Here is a 16204-nt window from a genome sequence, read left to right as displayed (position 1 = left end):
GTATCAGCTGAGTTTAGAAGAGAGTGAAGACTGAAATCCAGAGTTTCCTGTTGATAAAGTGGAGTCCTAATCATAATATGGATAACCTTTTGTTCAGTGTTACAATTTATTTAATCCTGAATGGATATTGGAGAGGAAAAAAAGGAGTCAGAGAAGGAATGTGGCAGAATGCAGCATTACTCTTGCATAGAAAAATGTGTTGAAAATAGTGTGTGTGTGTGTATACATATGCATACATGTTTTTAAGAACATACACATTGATAATCTCAAATCACAGAAGTGTGAAATACCGTGGGTTGTCCATATCTTGACAGAAAGATAGCATTCACTAGTAAATTTATCATTCTTGTGGACCCTGACTTTAGGGAGAAACTTTTCTTGTATGTATTTGTGTGGTCTAGGGAGTACATCAAGCAAGACAGTGCACAAAATTGTCCAAATGGAACAGTACTGCACTGACAATCCATCGGTCTGTAGTTATGTTTCCATTTTACAGTGTCATCAGCCTCTTTATTAACTTTAGATGCATATACAGACTTACAGGCATGACTGCAGGTGCAATAGCAACTGTTGATGATAACATATATCATTGTAGAGTCTGCATTTTAAGATCTTGGCTAACGTTATATTTTGAAAACTTTAAAGAAAAATGTGGCTTTGAGGTGGTAATACAGCTTTTCATTTTGTAAACTATATTTGTCTCCTGGGTTTCCCAGGGCATCTGTGAAGTGATTGGCAATAACATAATTATATACTGTTTACATAATGAAATTACAGATTGCTTCCTGGTTTTCTTAAGAGTAGCCACTTCTCGTTACACACACCTTCTTCTTGTTCTCTTGGTCCGGGGAGTACACTTCAAGCTGTATGCTGAAATCGGAGTGTTGCAGCCGTGTGAGGTTGAGTAGATAAAAATGTTATATATGAGCTAAAGGCTGATAAATTAGTCTGCACTTGGAAGGAGTTCTATAAGGTTAAAAAAACTGGAAAAGTGCCCATAGATGAGAATACTTGAGCTTAATGATATGCATTAAACCCACCCACCTTTTGTTAACTAATTAAACTTCATAGTATGCTAAATGTGGACTACAAGTCATCCTTTTTAGAGTATTGGCATTCTTTTAGGAACATGTAAATTGATGACTACAAACTGAAAAAGTATTATAAACTACCTCAGAATATCAGTGCCCTGAGACGCAGCACTTAATCCTCTGTTACGGTGCAATAAACCTCATTTTTCTTGGGTCACAATTAATGAATGTAATGGCAGTTTGTCTATCATAGGTTATTATGTCACAGATAATGATCTTGACACAGGCAAGATTCCTTCAGTCTCGCTCCTAGGTATTATTTCCTTTCCAATAGCATCTAATAACTCTTTGCTTTCATCTTTTCTCTTGCAAATTTTCTCTTGCATTTTACTTATCTTCATGTCATGTTAATCTCATCCACTTGCTGTACGTATTTTGAAAGTAAATATTGTTTATGTTGGGACAGTTGTGAGGGCGTAAAGCAGTCTAATATAATCTTGTGCTGATTGCTGCTCAATTGTAAAAGTCCATGTCAGGCTTAAAAATCTTACCCTATTAAAAGACTCTGGAACAAAAAAGAGTATCATGGGGATGTAACACTCTTAAGTAATTGTGATCTTGTTACGTACAAACCTTTTCATGTTTTAAAGATCTACTCAGGAGCAGTTCTCCTGACATAGTTTAGATCTTAAGGCTGCAAAATGTCCAAGCATGATCCAGCAGAGCAGAATTTGTCCAGTACTGCCTGTATTTCAGGGCCTCTGTCTCCCTCTTCTTCTGTTTAAGGTCCAAGTAGTTTTCCACAGTTTTTTAGTGTTGCTTTAATTTATGGATTGTCCAGGATGAGAGAGCGGCTGCTATTCATTCTCATGGTGTCTGATTTCTGACAGGTGATAACACCTGGACAGAACATCCACATGACCAGCGTGATCTGCAATCTAACCTACAGAATGAGCTATAATAGTAAGAAGTCAGTATTTGATTAAAAATAAAATTGGTGTGGAGTACAGATGAGAAGTCAGGGTAATACTGGGATTATATCCTTCCTGTAGAGGTGGTTTGAAAATCACATCTTGTGATTGTTGCTAATTGTGGTGTGTATCTTTGAAAATATTGAATGCATATGCGGAGTTCTAAATTAATTTATTAGACACCATCTGGGCATATTTATACTAGTTTGTTATGATTCCTACTTTGCTATATAGTATTTCAAATATTTTTACTACTTGAACTACAAGGGTTGTGTTTTGAGTTACTATTATAACATTAAGGCTAAGGATGACATTGAGCTTTGATTTTTATTCAGTTTAAGAAATATTTTATGAAAATCCACATTTGTAATCTAATTTGAGGTGGGACTTTCTTCACAGCAAGATGTGCCCTAGTAGTTGGCACAGGTTCATGACTAACCAAACTCACCAAAAGGGCTGATGCTTTTACGTGATTGATGCTTCCTTTGAGCAGTAGTGGCCTGGGACTCTCTGACACAGGTACCCTGTGTTCAGTCCACTGCATGCTGTGGACAGCCTGGCTGAAGCTGTGGTTGTGTGCGTTGTCCTGTCATTAAAAGGTTTCTTCTGCTTTCCTAAGAGCCATCTCTTTCTGTCTAGCTGTTACTATTTGCAAAACAATAATCTTTGAAGTGATGCTAGTAATTATTTATAGGTAGCATTTGGGCAGGTGTATTTAATATGGCAGTGCTAGGCAGCTGCAGCTTTGCAGGTCATCTGGTAGCCCGCTGAGCTGCGTAGCAGCCATCCTGGCCACGGCAGCACAGCTTCTGCTGCCCTGAGAGGAGGAGGGTGAGGAACAGAGTAGCAGGTCTCAGCTGGGGCTTCTGGAGAGCTCCTTCTGAGAGCAGCCTCACTCAGAGCAGTGCCGTGTCTGGATTTAAAAATGTATGTCAGCAGTGGGAGAGGATACAACAGGTAGGCTTGGCTTACTACAGACCTGGTCTCTCCCTGGAGATCGCTGGGGAGCTTACCCCAGTCAGCTTCAGTGGGATGTCCTCTCCTGCATTGTAATGAGGAGGATGGGTCATGTCCATTTAAGATTTCCTTCAGAAAAGGAGCTCTTGGACTCTGAGGCAGCATATTGTGGGTTAAGGTTGAGAAGGAGAAAAGGTACTACAGAAGCTGCTACACCTTGTCACTCAACTGAGAAAAGGGTCTGTGGCTGGCCATTTTCATGGAGAATCTCTCCCAGTAAACAGAAGTTTTCTCACAGCTTGCTTGTGCTGCTTATAATCCATATTTTATGTCCTAGTGATCCAGATGTAATTCCACATTGGTAATCTCATCTGAATTTTCTAAGAGCTGTCAGTGTGTTTACTGGTTTTGCATAGCAGTTTATAAGTGGCAATAAAATAGTGAACTTATTTGTGAATTTGTTCAGGACCTCAAAATTAAGCATTAGTAGCCTTCATAGGATTATGTTGTAAACTTTGAAGAAATAGGAGGAAGTGGATTCATGCTTATGATTTAAAAAAATAAATCTATCCACACTCTCCTGAGATTTTGGATTGTAAGAGATTGGTTCTTTGTAATTTCTGCAATCCTAGTTTGGAGGAATAAAGTGTTGCCCTACTTAAAGAATTGATAGGTCAGATCCATCGATAGTAATAATATATATTTGTGACACAATGATTTCTAAATCAAACTTGTACTCAAATTTCTATTTTCTCAGCTGTAAGAAAAATTTGATTCTATAGTTTTGAAAGGTGTTTTCTGTGCAGCATTTTCTGCACAAGAAAGCCCGTTCATTTTGTACAAAGTAAAATGTACTATTCTTTTTTCTTTCATTCCTCACAAAAACGTTGATAAACCAGTTTCTTTTGGTCACAAACTAATTGAAGAAAAATACTGAAACACAAAAAAGCATGTGTGAATTGGATTGTTAGCTTTTTATTTGTATAGAATGTTAAAGATGAGAGATGAAAAAACAGTGTCAAGTGATAGAACTTAAGCGGCAGTGAGCGAAGGAGGTGATGCTCGTGTGTCCCACAAAGTGCTCTTGATAATCCTACTCTGAGGATTTTTTTTAAACTCTGGAGGTGTACTAATCTTATTGTCACTACGGTGACAATAAAACCATAAATCTCTTGTTCTTCCTATTAAATATGTTGGCATTTCAGACATGGCATTTATCTGTGGGTTTATCAACAGGAAACTCCAATATTGAATTTCTTTTTTTTTTTAAAGGCAAAAATATGATGATGTAAAGCTTTGCTCAGCTTCAGTTGTAAAAAAGTCCATGTATTATTATCAATCTATTTCTTGTAACAGATAGTTGCTCCATTATTAAAATGAAAAACTTTAATTGTCTCTCTTCCTAAAAAGGCACCATGTGAACATTTTAAGGCCCATTAAATGTTACTTATAAAATGTCTACTCTATGTACTCCTCCACACTGCTGCTTATTTTATTCAAGTAGGTGTATTGGTAAGTGCTGCGAACTGCATCTTAGATGTTTGTATTGTCTTTTCTGAGTTTCCTGCCTGTGGTTGTTAGAGAAGATGACCTTGAAAGTGCTCTCATCACAGACTCAAGATTGAAGGGTCCAGTTCTTCTAGAGAGAAATAGGAGTGTAGTGGGTTGTTTGGTTTGGTTTTTTTACAAGCTATTGGTTATTGTTTAATTTTAAACTGTCAGATGTGTGTGTTGGGTTTGCGTGGCAAGGTTTTGGTAGCAGGGGGGCTACAGGGGTGGCTTCTGTGAGAAGCTGCTAGAAGCTCCCCCTGTGTCTGATAGAGCCAATGCCAGCCGGCTCCAAGATGGGCCCGCCGCTGGCCAAGGCCAAGCCAATCAGTGCCTCTGTGATAACATATTTAAGAAGAAGAAAAACACTTAGAGAGAGCGAGCTTTTGCAGCCAGAGAGAGGAGTGAGAAGATGTAAGAAACTCTGCAGACACCAAGGTCAGTGCAGAAAGAGGGGGAGGAGGTGCTCCAGGCGCCGGAGCAGAGATCCCCCTGCAGCCCATGGTGAAGACCATGGTGAAGCAGGCTGTCCCCCTGCAGCCCATGGAGGAAGGATGAGGGGGTGTAGAGATTCCACCTGTAGCCCGTGGAGGACCCCACGCTGGAGCAGGTGGAGGCACCCGAAGGACGCTGTGGCCCGTGGGAAGCCCACACTGGAGCAAGCTCCTGGCCGGACCGGTGGACCCGTGCAGAGGGGAGCCCATGCCAGGGCAGGTTTGCTGGCAGGACTTGTGACCCTGTGGGGGACCCCACGCTGGAGCAGTTTGCTCCTGAAGGTCTGCACCCCGTGAGAGGGACTCCATGCTGGAGCAGGGGAATGATGAGAGGAGTCCTCCCCCTGAGGATGAAGGAGCGGCAGAAACAACACGTGATGAACTGACCCCAACCCCCATTCCCCGTCCCCCTGTGCCGCTGAGGGGGGGAAGGTTGAAGCCGGGAGTGAAGTCGAGCCCGGGAAGATGGGAGGGGTGGGGGGAGGTGTTTTAAGATTTGATTTTATTTCTCATTCCTCTACTCTGTTTTGCCTAGTAATAAATTAGATGAATTCCCTCTCTCAGTTCGGTCTGTTTTGCTCATGACAACCATTAGTGAGTGATCTCTCCCTGTCCTTATCTCGACCCACAAGCATTTCGTTATGCCTTTTCTCCCCTGTTTAGTGAATGAGGGGAGTAAGAGAGCGGCTCTGGTGGGCACCTGGCCCTCTCATCACAGACTCAAGATCGAAGGGTCCAGTTCTTCTGGAGAGAAATAGGAGTGTAGTGGGTTGTTTGGTTTGGTTTTTTTACAAGCTATTGGTTATTGTTTAATTTTAAACTGTCAGATGTGAAAGATGTTGCAGCGAATTTCTCACTTGAGTGCCTGTACTGAAAAATGTTTGCAATAACTTATATTATGTTCTTGGAGTTAATGAATTCAGAAGGATGGAATAGGGGGAGAAAACAGTCAAGAGCCCAAACTTTAAGAGGGAGAAAACAACTTGCTCTCCTTTCTCCCTGCTATCTTTCTTTAGCTTCTGTCATATTAGGAATTGATATGAATAACAAACATATGTACAAAAGAGAGAAAAACTATACCATTAACTTGTTTCTTTTGGTTTTAGGTTAACAAAGCCCTTGTCATTTGCGGATTGTGTTGGGGATGAACTGCCATGGGGATGGGAAGCTGCATATGATCCTCAGATTGGTGTATACTATATTGATCACGTCAACCGTAAGTGTATTTTCAATTTCCTATATTGATTATATAAGAAGGCTCATCATGGTTAGACTTTCCTAAGAAGCTTTTAAAGCATGACTGAGAGTAGGGAAAGATTTATCATGAGAGAAGTGTAGTTAAAGTAACAATTTCTGATTTTCAGTAGACAAATTATCCTGTTTGTGTGCATGGGTTTGTTGAGGATAGTTGCAGATGTATTATGGCTCAAAATTACTCATATGACTCTTCATCTTTTCCTGTGGAAGAAGTCCATGTAACGTTTAGTAAGTAAAGATGCCTTACATCTGTTGGTATCTGTAAAGTGTATGGTGTTTGGTGGCTATTAAATATGCAGCATTGCACACTGGTAGAGACGGTCTGATACAAATAACAAAAACTGGCTTCAGTCTAACTACTGAAAGGAACTATTGTAGATGAGGTAGTATGGAGTGGAGGGGGTATTTGTAACGCGTATGTGAGGTCTGGCAAATGTACTGTAGTTCTAAGAATGTCGTAGAACACATTTCAGACTATAAGTAATGCTATATTTTGTAGTAATTGGAAAGTAGAATGGGGAATCAAAATGCTGGGGAAGATTGCCCTTTGGTATAACATTATTGGCTTTAAAAGGCTTACAAGAAAATCTGCTGATACAAGATGACTACATCTGTTTCTACATATATTTTTAATTGCATGGGAACTATGTCTAAACCATACAAAACTATAGCAAAATTTGAAATACAGTGCTTGTTTGACTTAATGAATATATTCCTGAAAGCTTTTCTATCTTGTTATGTGTTCATGACTTCATATTAATTGATACCTTTTGCGATGTCCTCAGAAATAATTTTTAATAACCTAATAGAAGTGATTCCATTTGAGATCAATACCTGATTATAGGTGCCTGTATCTGCGCTAGCAGCACTGTGTACTTAAAAAATAGTAAGGTGTCTATGGCCGTTTGAAATGCTTTAGGTTAGCGGGTCATGCAAGGTCAGTAAATATGGCATGGACAGTAAGAGACCAATGCTATTCTGGAACAAAGATGGAGATGAGGCTTGTTACCCTGTGGCATCTCAAATGTATGGGCAAGTGAATCGACTCTTGAGATGTTTAAGCTGCCTTTGTAGTCAATAGGTATCTAGTCAACACAGCCAATGTAATGTAAAGTGTGATGTAGCTGCCTGGTTGAGTGTCTGAAGATGAGCTGATCTAAGCTCCTTTGGTTGGGTTGGACTGAAACTCTGATAACTAGAATGAGATGTTAGACATTACTGTTCTTATTGAACACCTGCAGATGGACACCTAATCTTGAACTGAATCCCATCCAGTAACCTCAATTGGGATTTTATGGCCCTGCTTTACTGGAATAACCATGAGAGTCTTGATCTTATGTGTAGTGTTTCTGAACTTAAAAAATTAGAGACATACCTGATTGAATTCAAAAGATGAAGAAAGAAGCTAACAGGATGATGAGTTGCATCAACAAGGGCATCACCAGCAGAGATAAGAAGTCATTATCCCATTCTACTCAGTGGTTGTCAGGCAACACCTGGAATACTGTGTTTAGTTTTGGTCCCTGCTATACAAGACAGACGTGGACAGGCTGGAGAGAGTCCAGAGGAGGGCCACCAGGATGATCAAAGGACTGGGAAGCCTGCCGTATGAGGAACGACTGAGAGAACTGGGTTTGTTCAGCCTTGAGAAAAGAAGGCTTAGGAGAGACCTCATCACCATGTTTCCAGTACTTAAAGGGTGACTACAAAGAAGATGGAGACTCCCTTTTTACAAGGAGTCACATGGAAAAGATGAAGGGTAATAGATGCAAGTTACTCCTGGGGAGATGCCAGTTGGACTGTAGAGGAAAATTGTTCCCAATGAGAACAATCAACCATTAGAATAATCTCCCCAGGGAAGTGATGGATTCCCCAACATCGGCCACTTTAAAGATTTGGCTGAACAGGGTGCTGGGCCATCTTGTCTAGACTGTGCTTTTGTCTAAACAGAGCTTTTGCCAAGAAAGGTTGGGCCAGATGATCCTTGACATCCCTTACAAGGTGTATTCAAAAGAAAAAAAGAAAAAAAAAGAGGATTTGCTTCTGAATCTAAATGCTATTATAAGAGGAAACTTGTCTTTAACTTCTGATTTGGCCAAAACTGGAAAACTTAGAGCTATAAAATTTTGAGCAGGCAATCCACATTTCTGGGTGTTTTGAGAGTACTGCTCAGATAATCATGCTCTTTTATTCCATACATACTCAACATTTTTAATCAGTTCTAAAAATCTCAGCCTTTCAGTTTTGTTGCTTTTTTTTTTGAAAGAGATTAAATATTTTCCTTATGTTTAAATGCTATTTCTGTGCATTGAAGGTGAATTCCTGAATATTATAGCTGTTTGTGAGTTGAAGTTCTGCTTCTCACACATGTAAAATGTTGAGGCCTGGACAGCATTGACCTGGAATTCTGTTGACAATTGTTGTTATACCGCAAACACTAATGCTTCACTTAGTAGAGAAGAGTTGTGTATATCCATCTGTACATGTGTCTTTCTGTGGCTGGGGCAAATAAGTGTGATTAGCTAGGTTTCTGTATATTATATTAGTGTGTATGATGGATGACAAAGTGATGTGCTTTGGTATACTTAAAATGGTTTCCATCCATTGTTCAGTAGTGCATTTGGTTTCTGTTATAGTAATGTATGCGTTGCTTTGTAGTAATTTCAGTCAAACTTCTTATTTCGTAAAGTGGTATATTTTAGTTTTGTATACTATATTTTGTGCAGTGTTTTGGTGAGAGTACTCTTGAGTTGCTGGGAGGTAAACTGCCTAAGTGTCTTATAAGCAGGTCATTTGTCTGATGTGCCAAATGTGGAGATTATAACTTCTACTTCATCTGACTGGAGTGCATGTGTTTTGATGGCATTGAAATCTCTAGTATGGACATCGCTAATAATTAGGGAGGAAAAAGCCTTTCTAGAAAGCAGGTTTTGCACCCGCGTACTGCTTTATTGGCAATGTAATAATTCAGATGTGTTGAATATGCTTTCTGGATTTGAAACTGTTAAAATTCTGTCAGGACAGTGGATATGATAAAGATGACTCCTTTACTCTTTCACCTGCATAGATTATAATTTTGTTAATGCTCTCTTTTCCTGAACAAAGAAAAACTGCACCTACTGCTAGGAGGACCAAATGGATAGATGCCTAAAAAACAAATTGGATAAAGTGGGATTTCAGGACCCGTAAATGGCAGCTTGAGGAGATAGTGCCTTGGGAAGAAATCTGCTCCCGTGTATTGAGAAGGGAGAGGTGACTAAAGTTTCATGTTCAATGCCTTCTGGCTGGATTTATTTCAGCAAAATGTTTGAGGGAAGGCCCATTGATTCTCTCCTCTTGCATACCATAATTAATTATTCTGAGCAGCTTCTCTGTTCTCTTTTTCATTCCTTTTTCTAATATTGTTCCTATTCAGTGCCTCTGTACACAGCTACATTTGATGCAACTGTGAAGTTTCAGGTTGTCCACAGAACTTGGAGCTGTTGTAGTAACACTGGCTAATCTTGTTAGATTTCTCAAACAATGAGCAGCAGGCTAGACCTTAGCACAATAGACTGTAAATTCAGATGGTCTTACTCATGGTTGTTCCCTCCTTTTCTGTTAAAAACTGAAGGCTGCAAATGCTAAGGTGAAATTTCCATTAGTGTTCAGTGTGGGACTTAGTCCACTCATCCTGAAGGTATTGGTAGAACTCCCACTGATTTCAAGGAAGCAGTACTAGACTGGAGCTTGCAAAGTTCTAAAAATTCTACCAAATTTCTATAATGAAAGGTTGAATTCCTCAGAAATTGTTTAAATCAATATTTTTTTAATTAAATATTTTGGCTATCTATGTAATTATCTTAGTCCTTTACTTTCCCTTCTCCCATACAGACCTGAGAAAAGCCAACTTTCCTTAACTGCCGGTGGAAACTCAATTTGTCCTCCACAGAGGGGTAGGAGTTGGCTGTGAGCAGTCTGCAATTGTAAACACTCCTTCAGATTTGAGGAACTTGCTTTTGGTGTCAATATGTTTAAGTATAATTTTGGTTTTATTATCATCACACATTTTCTATAATGTTACATATTTTTGAGTGTTTTTCAAATACAGAGTTTTTTTCCCTAGCTCTTACTGATTGCCTTAGAGCTTTCTCATGATACTTTTGGATGATGTAACCCATTTTGAGAAACACTAACTGAGGTCATTACTTTATGAATATATTACCCCAATTAGGAGTTTTAATGTGATGCTTTCAGCTTCAAGGGAGACCAGATTACAGGCCATCTGGCAAGGCAGAACATGCATATGATGTGGGTAGCTAATACCATAAGAATCTAAATACTTACCTCGTGCTTCAGTAGCACACTTTGTTAGAGGGATGACTGAAGGGATATTATTTGGTGGTCAGGGACTGAGGAGTTCCTTTATTATGGGTTCCTTCTCACTGTGGTTTGGGAGAGTCCGAAGACTTCAGAGCTTATGCTGTTCACTCTTACAATCATTACTGCATATATGTACTCGTGTATTCATCTACTTCAGCTGTCCAGTTTGCTAACATTTACTAATTTTGCTAAATAACATGATTAGGAACTCAAGGCAATACCAAAAATAACACAAACGTATAACTCTATTTCGTATATCTACAGGCAAAGTCATCACTTTCACATTTTTCCACTTCTTCTGCAGGGTTTTCAATGTCGGGCGTTAAGTGGCTGAGATGCAAACATTTATACTCCTAGAGCTTGGGTCTGCAAACACTTTTAAGCTGATATAATCTCTGAAAGAATTGGTCCTGCTCTATTGCTACCTCTGGCCTTTTGTTCTGTCCCTGCAATGTTTTTGCTTATACTGGCGTGAACATTTGCATGGCCAGACAGTGAATCAGATCAGGGAGCTGATTCGAGTTGAAACTAATCCGGTATGGAAAAAAAAAAGTTGCTATTTGTTCTCCTTTCCACACCCCTATTTATGCAAGCGTGAGGGGGAAGGTGACCTGGGGATATGAATGAACAGTCAGGTGGAAGAGACGGGGGACAGCTGCTTTTCATGGTAGCACTGGTTAAAGATACTTTGAAATGACACCCTTGAACTTTCATCTGTTCCGTGCCCTGTGCAGGCTTGCCAGGAAACAGTTTTGACTCTGAGGCCATGATTTCCAGGTGTACTTCTCGAGTGGTGGTGGCAGCTGAAGTAGCAGTCATTGCTAGCTCTGATTCCTGCTCCCACATTGTGTCAGCATGATGATATGTGGTAAATATGGACAATGGGGAAGCGCTCTGCTTCTTGAGGTGTGTGAGTTGTCATTCCCCACCTCCTCTTCCTTCCCCTAGCTGCTCAGGTTTTGTTGGATTGTCAGGATCTGGATTGTTGCATGGGGTGTGCGTGGGTGAGCAGCTGTGGAGGTAATGGGAGCAAGAAAGGGAAACTTCTACTTCTGGCTTGACGTGAATAGTCTGAGGGGAATCCTAGGCTGGGACAAGTTCTGCCTTGCCTTCAGCAAGTTATATTCCTAAACAACTTATTCACTTCCAGTTCATATTTTCAGGCTCAGGAATAACCAGGCAAGTGGTTGTTTTCTTCATTGCATCTAGTTATCCTATAAAACACGTACTCTTCTGGTAGTAATGTAACAGAAAGGAACTGAATGACAGCATTTAAAAGATAAGGATAGGAAGGAATAACTACTTCCAGCCCAGCAGTATTCGAGACCATCACATCACTTTCTTTTTGCCACTCTGTATTCAATATGATGATTTTTTCCCTGCCCTCCGTCCCCGGCACTTTTCTTCAAAACAGAGTTGGACATCTACCCTCTCTGTTTCTGCAGCTCCTCCTTACTTAGTTTTAATTGTCCAGTTTGGAAGCATGAATGCTCCTTTCTCAGAGACTGCTTTCTACTGCTGTTTCATCCACAAAGAAAAAGAAAATTGAGTCAGAGTAATGCTAACACATCAGGAAGCATAGAGGTAGAGGGATTTGTGTCTGCTTAGCTTGAGAATAGGATTCATTGGAGGTCTCTATTTCTTACTTGGTTTCCTTCCTTCTTAAAGTTTCAAAGCCTAGCTATTTACCTACACAGTGTGACACTTACAATATTTTAACTTCAGGTATTCTATTTCTTGTTGTAATCTTAAAGACTTTCATGCCAGTTTACCCTGTGCAACTGGTTTATCTAACACAGGGATTTTTATGGATAGACTGACTCTTCCCTAGAGCCTAGGACTCTAGCACATCTGCATCTATGAAAGTATGCCAGACTGTATTTTCAGACAAGGAAGAAGTCTGAAAATCCCACCATGAGTCTGCAATTACCATTAGCTTGAGGGAGTCGAATGGTGTATCACAATCATAAATGTGCACTGTTTGTTCCCATGACCCATCACCATCTTCTAAGCAAGTGGTGATATGCAAGCATTTGGGAAACAACTGTGAAGACTCTTTACTGTCAGCAAACGCACATGCTGAAAACCCAAGTGCAGTATATCTTATCTTGAATCTTGTTTATAGGTGTCTTCTCTGCGCCCTAGCTATAGGAAGGGATTAGAGTAATCTGGTGCATGCTGGCTACAGAAGGAGGGCTTGAGCAATGAAGGCTCTGAATTAAAGATGATTTTAGCTGCTGACTTTTATGGAAAGATCATACTTGCATATTTTTCTGTCTTAGTTCTGATAGCCATAGCAGTAGAACGTTACCTGCTTACTGGGTAATGTAAAGCAAAATGCTTAGAAGTTTCTACTGCATTTGAGATATATAAGCATATGCTACCTGATATCTAGAGGAAACTAATGTGCCATAAGGATAACATGTTCAATATTTCTTTTGCAAAAATCTCTGAATAAATATTTCTTGGAAATCTGCTCATGCTTGCACAGTATATCTGGAAAACATTCTCATTTTCTCTCATTACTCAAATTCAAGTGCAGAATTATTTTATGGAAAAGTGAACAAGATGTCTGGAAGAGAGGAGGCATTTTTTGTGTGCAAGTTCTATGGCAAGAAACAAACTGTAGAGAGCTCATTTCAGAGCACACTCTGAATAACCTTATTTTCCTCCATGTCTCTCTTTAGAACCTATATTATATCTTATTATGTGGTAGAATGTGATTTTCTTTGAGTATCCAGCAATGTTTTAGATTGTTTTTAAGACACTATGTCATCTTGTTGGACCGCATGGTCTTACTGACACTGCTCACTTTATTTTTATGTATCTATTGAACAAATATATCAGTGTGAAATGATGTAATGTTTGTGAATTTTTCCTCAAATTTTGAGGTACAAATCACTTTTCTTGTTGTTTGAATTGTATGTATTTTTAAAAGCAGAGGGGAAAAAGGAATAAGAAAAAAAATGCGTTCAGAAAGCCTCGGGTATGTAAACACTAAAGTGCATTCCTTAAGCCAGTCTAGTAACACTTGATTATTTTCCCTGGAACTAGTGCTAGTACATTTGCTCCTTTGCTGTTCATTAAGACTTGCATTGCAGTTGCCTGCAATATTTGTTATGCCAGTTGAAGTACAATGAATATTAGGACTCTTTTTTTCCCTAAGTGTGTTTTTGTCTGATTGCAGGCAAAAGTACTGGAGACTTGAAAGCCAGTTTGTTTATCAAGTAACATGGGATCTACTTGTAGAATAAACATATCCATAGTGATTATGTAATGTTGTTGATAAAATTGTTTTCACCATCCACCACTAAGCTAACTTGTGTTATCCTGTGATGGTTGATATCAGGCACCATTTTTCCTCTTCTGATGTTGTACGTCAAAGGGTTGCTGATTTTGTTTGTGCCATCTTGAGACATTTTTGTGCAAGATAACATTGAAATCTTGACTCTCCTTTCCTGCGGCTGCCCCCGGTTCAGCTTGCCTGCAGCCCTTTTCCAGGGGCTTGCCCTCAGCATATGGTGGTAGGCTGCTTTCCAGGTATCCCCTCCTTCTCAGACCACCTCTGTGGAGTAGGATGTAATCCTATCACAGCAAAGACATTGGAGACTGTTCAAAAAAACAGTCAGGATTTTGCTTGCACGTTTTATTCAGCCACTGGGGTTCAGGATAAGCACTAGGGATGAGGGATCCTGCACGTAGTCAGCTATTGGGTTTGGGGTTTTGAGGCCTGTGTTACTCTCTTGAAGGTGGGGTTCTGTTTGGTTGGAGGTAGCAGTCCTGCAATTACTATGCAAGTTAACCAGAGATGTCATGTGTAATGGAGTTATATTTTCATCACTTACTATTTCAGGCAGAGAAATTGCCACCCTGACACAGAGTGTCTAGCTGAGTTGTGACATGGTGCAGCCCAGAGCACAGCCAGCTGTGCACGGCACACTTCTGCATTGGTCAGAAACACTCTATTTTCAGGCTCAGCCACTGCAGTTTTGCCACCTCTTGTGTTGTATTGTAGTCCTGGTTTCCACGTCTGGAAACTCTCCTGTAAGTTAGTATGTGAAGGAGAAAGCACATGATATTGATGAATAGATCCATGGATGAGTAGATCCACAAAGTAGACTTGCTGCTGCCAAAAAAGGATGTCTAGTTCCTTCCCCAGCTGGGTTCTCCTTCCTCCTTTATACTGGCTCATTGGACCTCTGGTAACATGGCACAACTCACATAACCTGCCAGAACAGGATATATGTGCTTTTATGTTATCTTCCTGGAGCCGGTGAGTGTTTGGGTGGGTTTAGTGCATCAAATAGGGTTTGTGCTGGGTTGAGTGAGCACCGGAGACTGTGCAAAAGAGAACATGTGAATGTGTAGCGTTGGGGAACGTGGGTTGAGGTGACATGGTGGAAACCATCATTGGCAAAAAGGAGGGCTATTACAGCAGCTCCAGCTGTGGCACACAACGTCCCCCTGCTCTCCTCCCTACAGATCTCAGGTCTCTGGTCCTCATTTCTAGCCTGGTCAACTAGTTTCCCTTGGAATAGCCTCTCTTCTGAGATGGTGATTCTGCTGCATTTACAAACTGGAATAATATGGGCATGTGTTTAAACAGATGAGAGTTCTCTCTTCGGGATGAAAAGTATAATGTCATGGTTTTGTCTCCTCTTGCTATGTATGTGTCCTCCTCAAGTACCAATCTAGTGTCTCCGGCATTCTTTTTAGTGGGACCTCTTGAGAGGACTTGTTCTCTGTGTTGCCTAAATGCAGTGTGTCTGACTGAAGGCAGCTTACATGTGGGTCATTCTAGAGCAAATCAACGCTATTATTTTGTTTGGCAAGGGGAGATGTTGGAAAACTATTGCTTCCATGTATTGTTAATCCTGTAGTAAAATGTCCAATTCTCTCATGTCTAACAGTAGGGCGTCAGGGAGCCATTCCCTTCCCTGTGGGATTTTAATTTCATGTATTTTAGGGAAATATGATCTACTACTGATAAAGGTAATAGTTTCCTTCTGTTCAAGTAGACTGTAAAAATTTGGCAGAGCTTCTTGATAGCAGACAGGAATGTAACATAGGAAAATAACTCATTTTAAAAAAAATGGCATGCCTGACTGTTGCCTGTATCCTATATATAATATGTATCTTATGTATATTTACACAGGGCATGCATAACATTGCTGCCCTTGAAGCAAGTTCTAGCCAAAGGAATAAACAAAACTTTCAAGGTGTAAAGTCAGTCCTGGCATTTTGGTTTTTGAATTATTCTTTAAGTGCATCAAACCTGGCTGGCAGTGAGCCAGGAAGAGTGTGTTTCTTGAACAGCAGTATGATTAAAGCCAGCGCAGCTTGCTCTTCTGCGTTACAGGGCTGTGATCATTTCAGTGCACAGGAACGTCCTTGGGTGGAGTGTGCCATCCTGCTGCTTGTGCAGTTCCGCTGGGTGACACCTCAAGTGTTTTGTGTCTCTCAGAATTTCCCCCCAGCATGGCTTGTCACTCAGATCTTTAAAAATAAGAGGAAATAAATTGCTTATTTATATTTGTTATAAATGTATTAACTATGCACTTGCAGTAATTTGTTTAAAGTTAAA

The 16204-nt window shown here is 40.1% G+C and overlaps 1 protein-coding gene across 1 annotated transcript in view; it reads left to right on the top strand.

Annotated features, from left to right (window-relative positions):
- Positions 1-16204, top strand: part of WWC2 (WW and C2 domain containing 2) — a 105012-nt gene that overhangs the window by 30707 nt on the left and 58101 nt on the right. Inside the window, exon 2 of the mRNA XM_054823622.1 lies at positions 6108-6217. Within this exon, the coding sequence (XP_054679597.1) occupies positions 6108-6217 (110 nt within the window). The remainder of the gene's footprint in view (positions 1-6107; positions 6218-16204) is intronic.

This window comes from Grus americana, chromosome 4 (genome assembly GCF_028858705.1).
Source record: "Grus americana isolate bGruAme1 chromosome 4, bGruAme1.mat, whole genome shotgun sequence".
NCBI classification, from domain to species: Eukaryota; Metazoa; Chordata; class Aves; order Gruiformes; family Gruidae; genus Grus; species Grus americana.
This window is presented reverse-complemented; position numbering and strand designations above follow the sequence as displayed.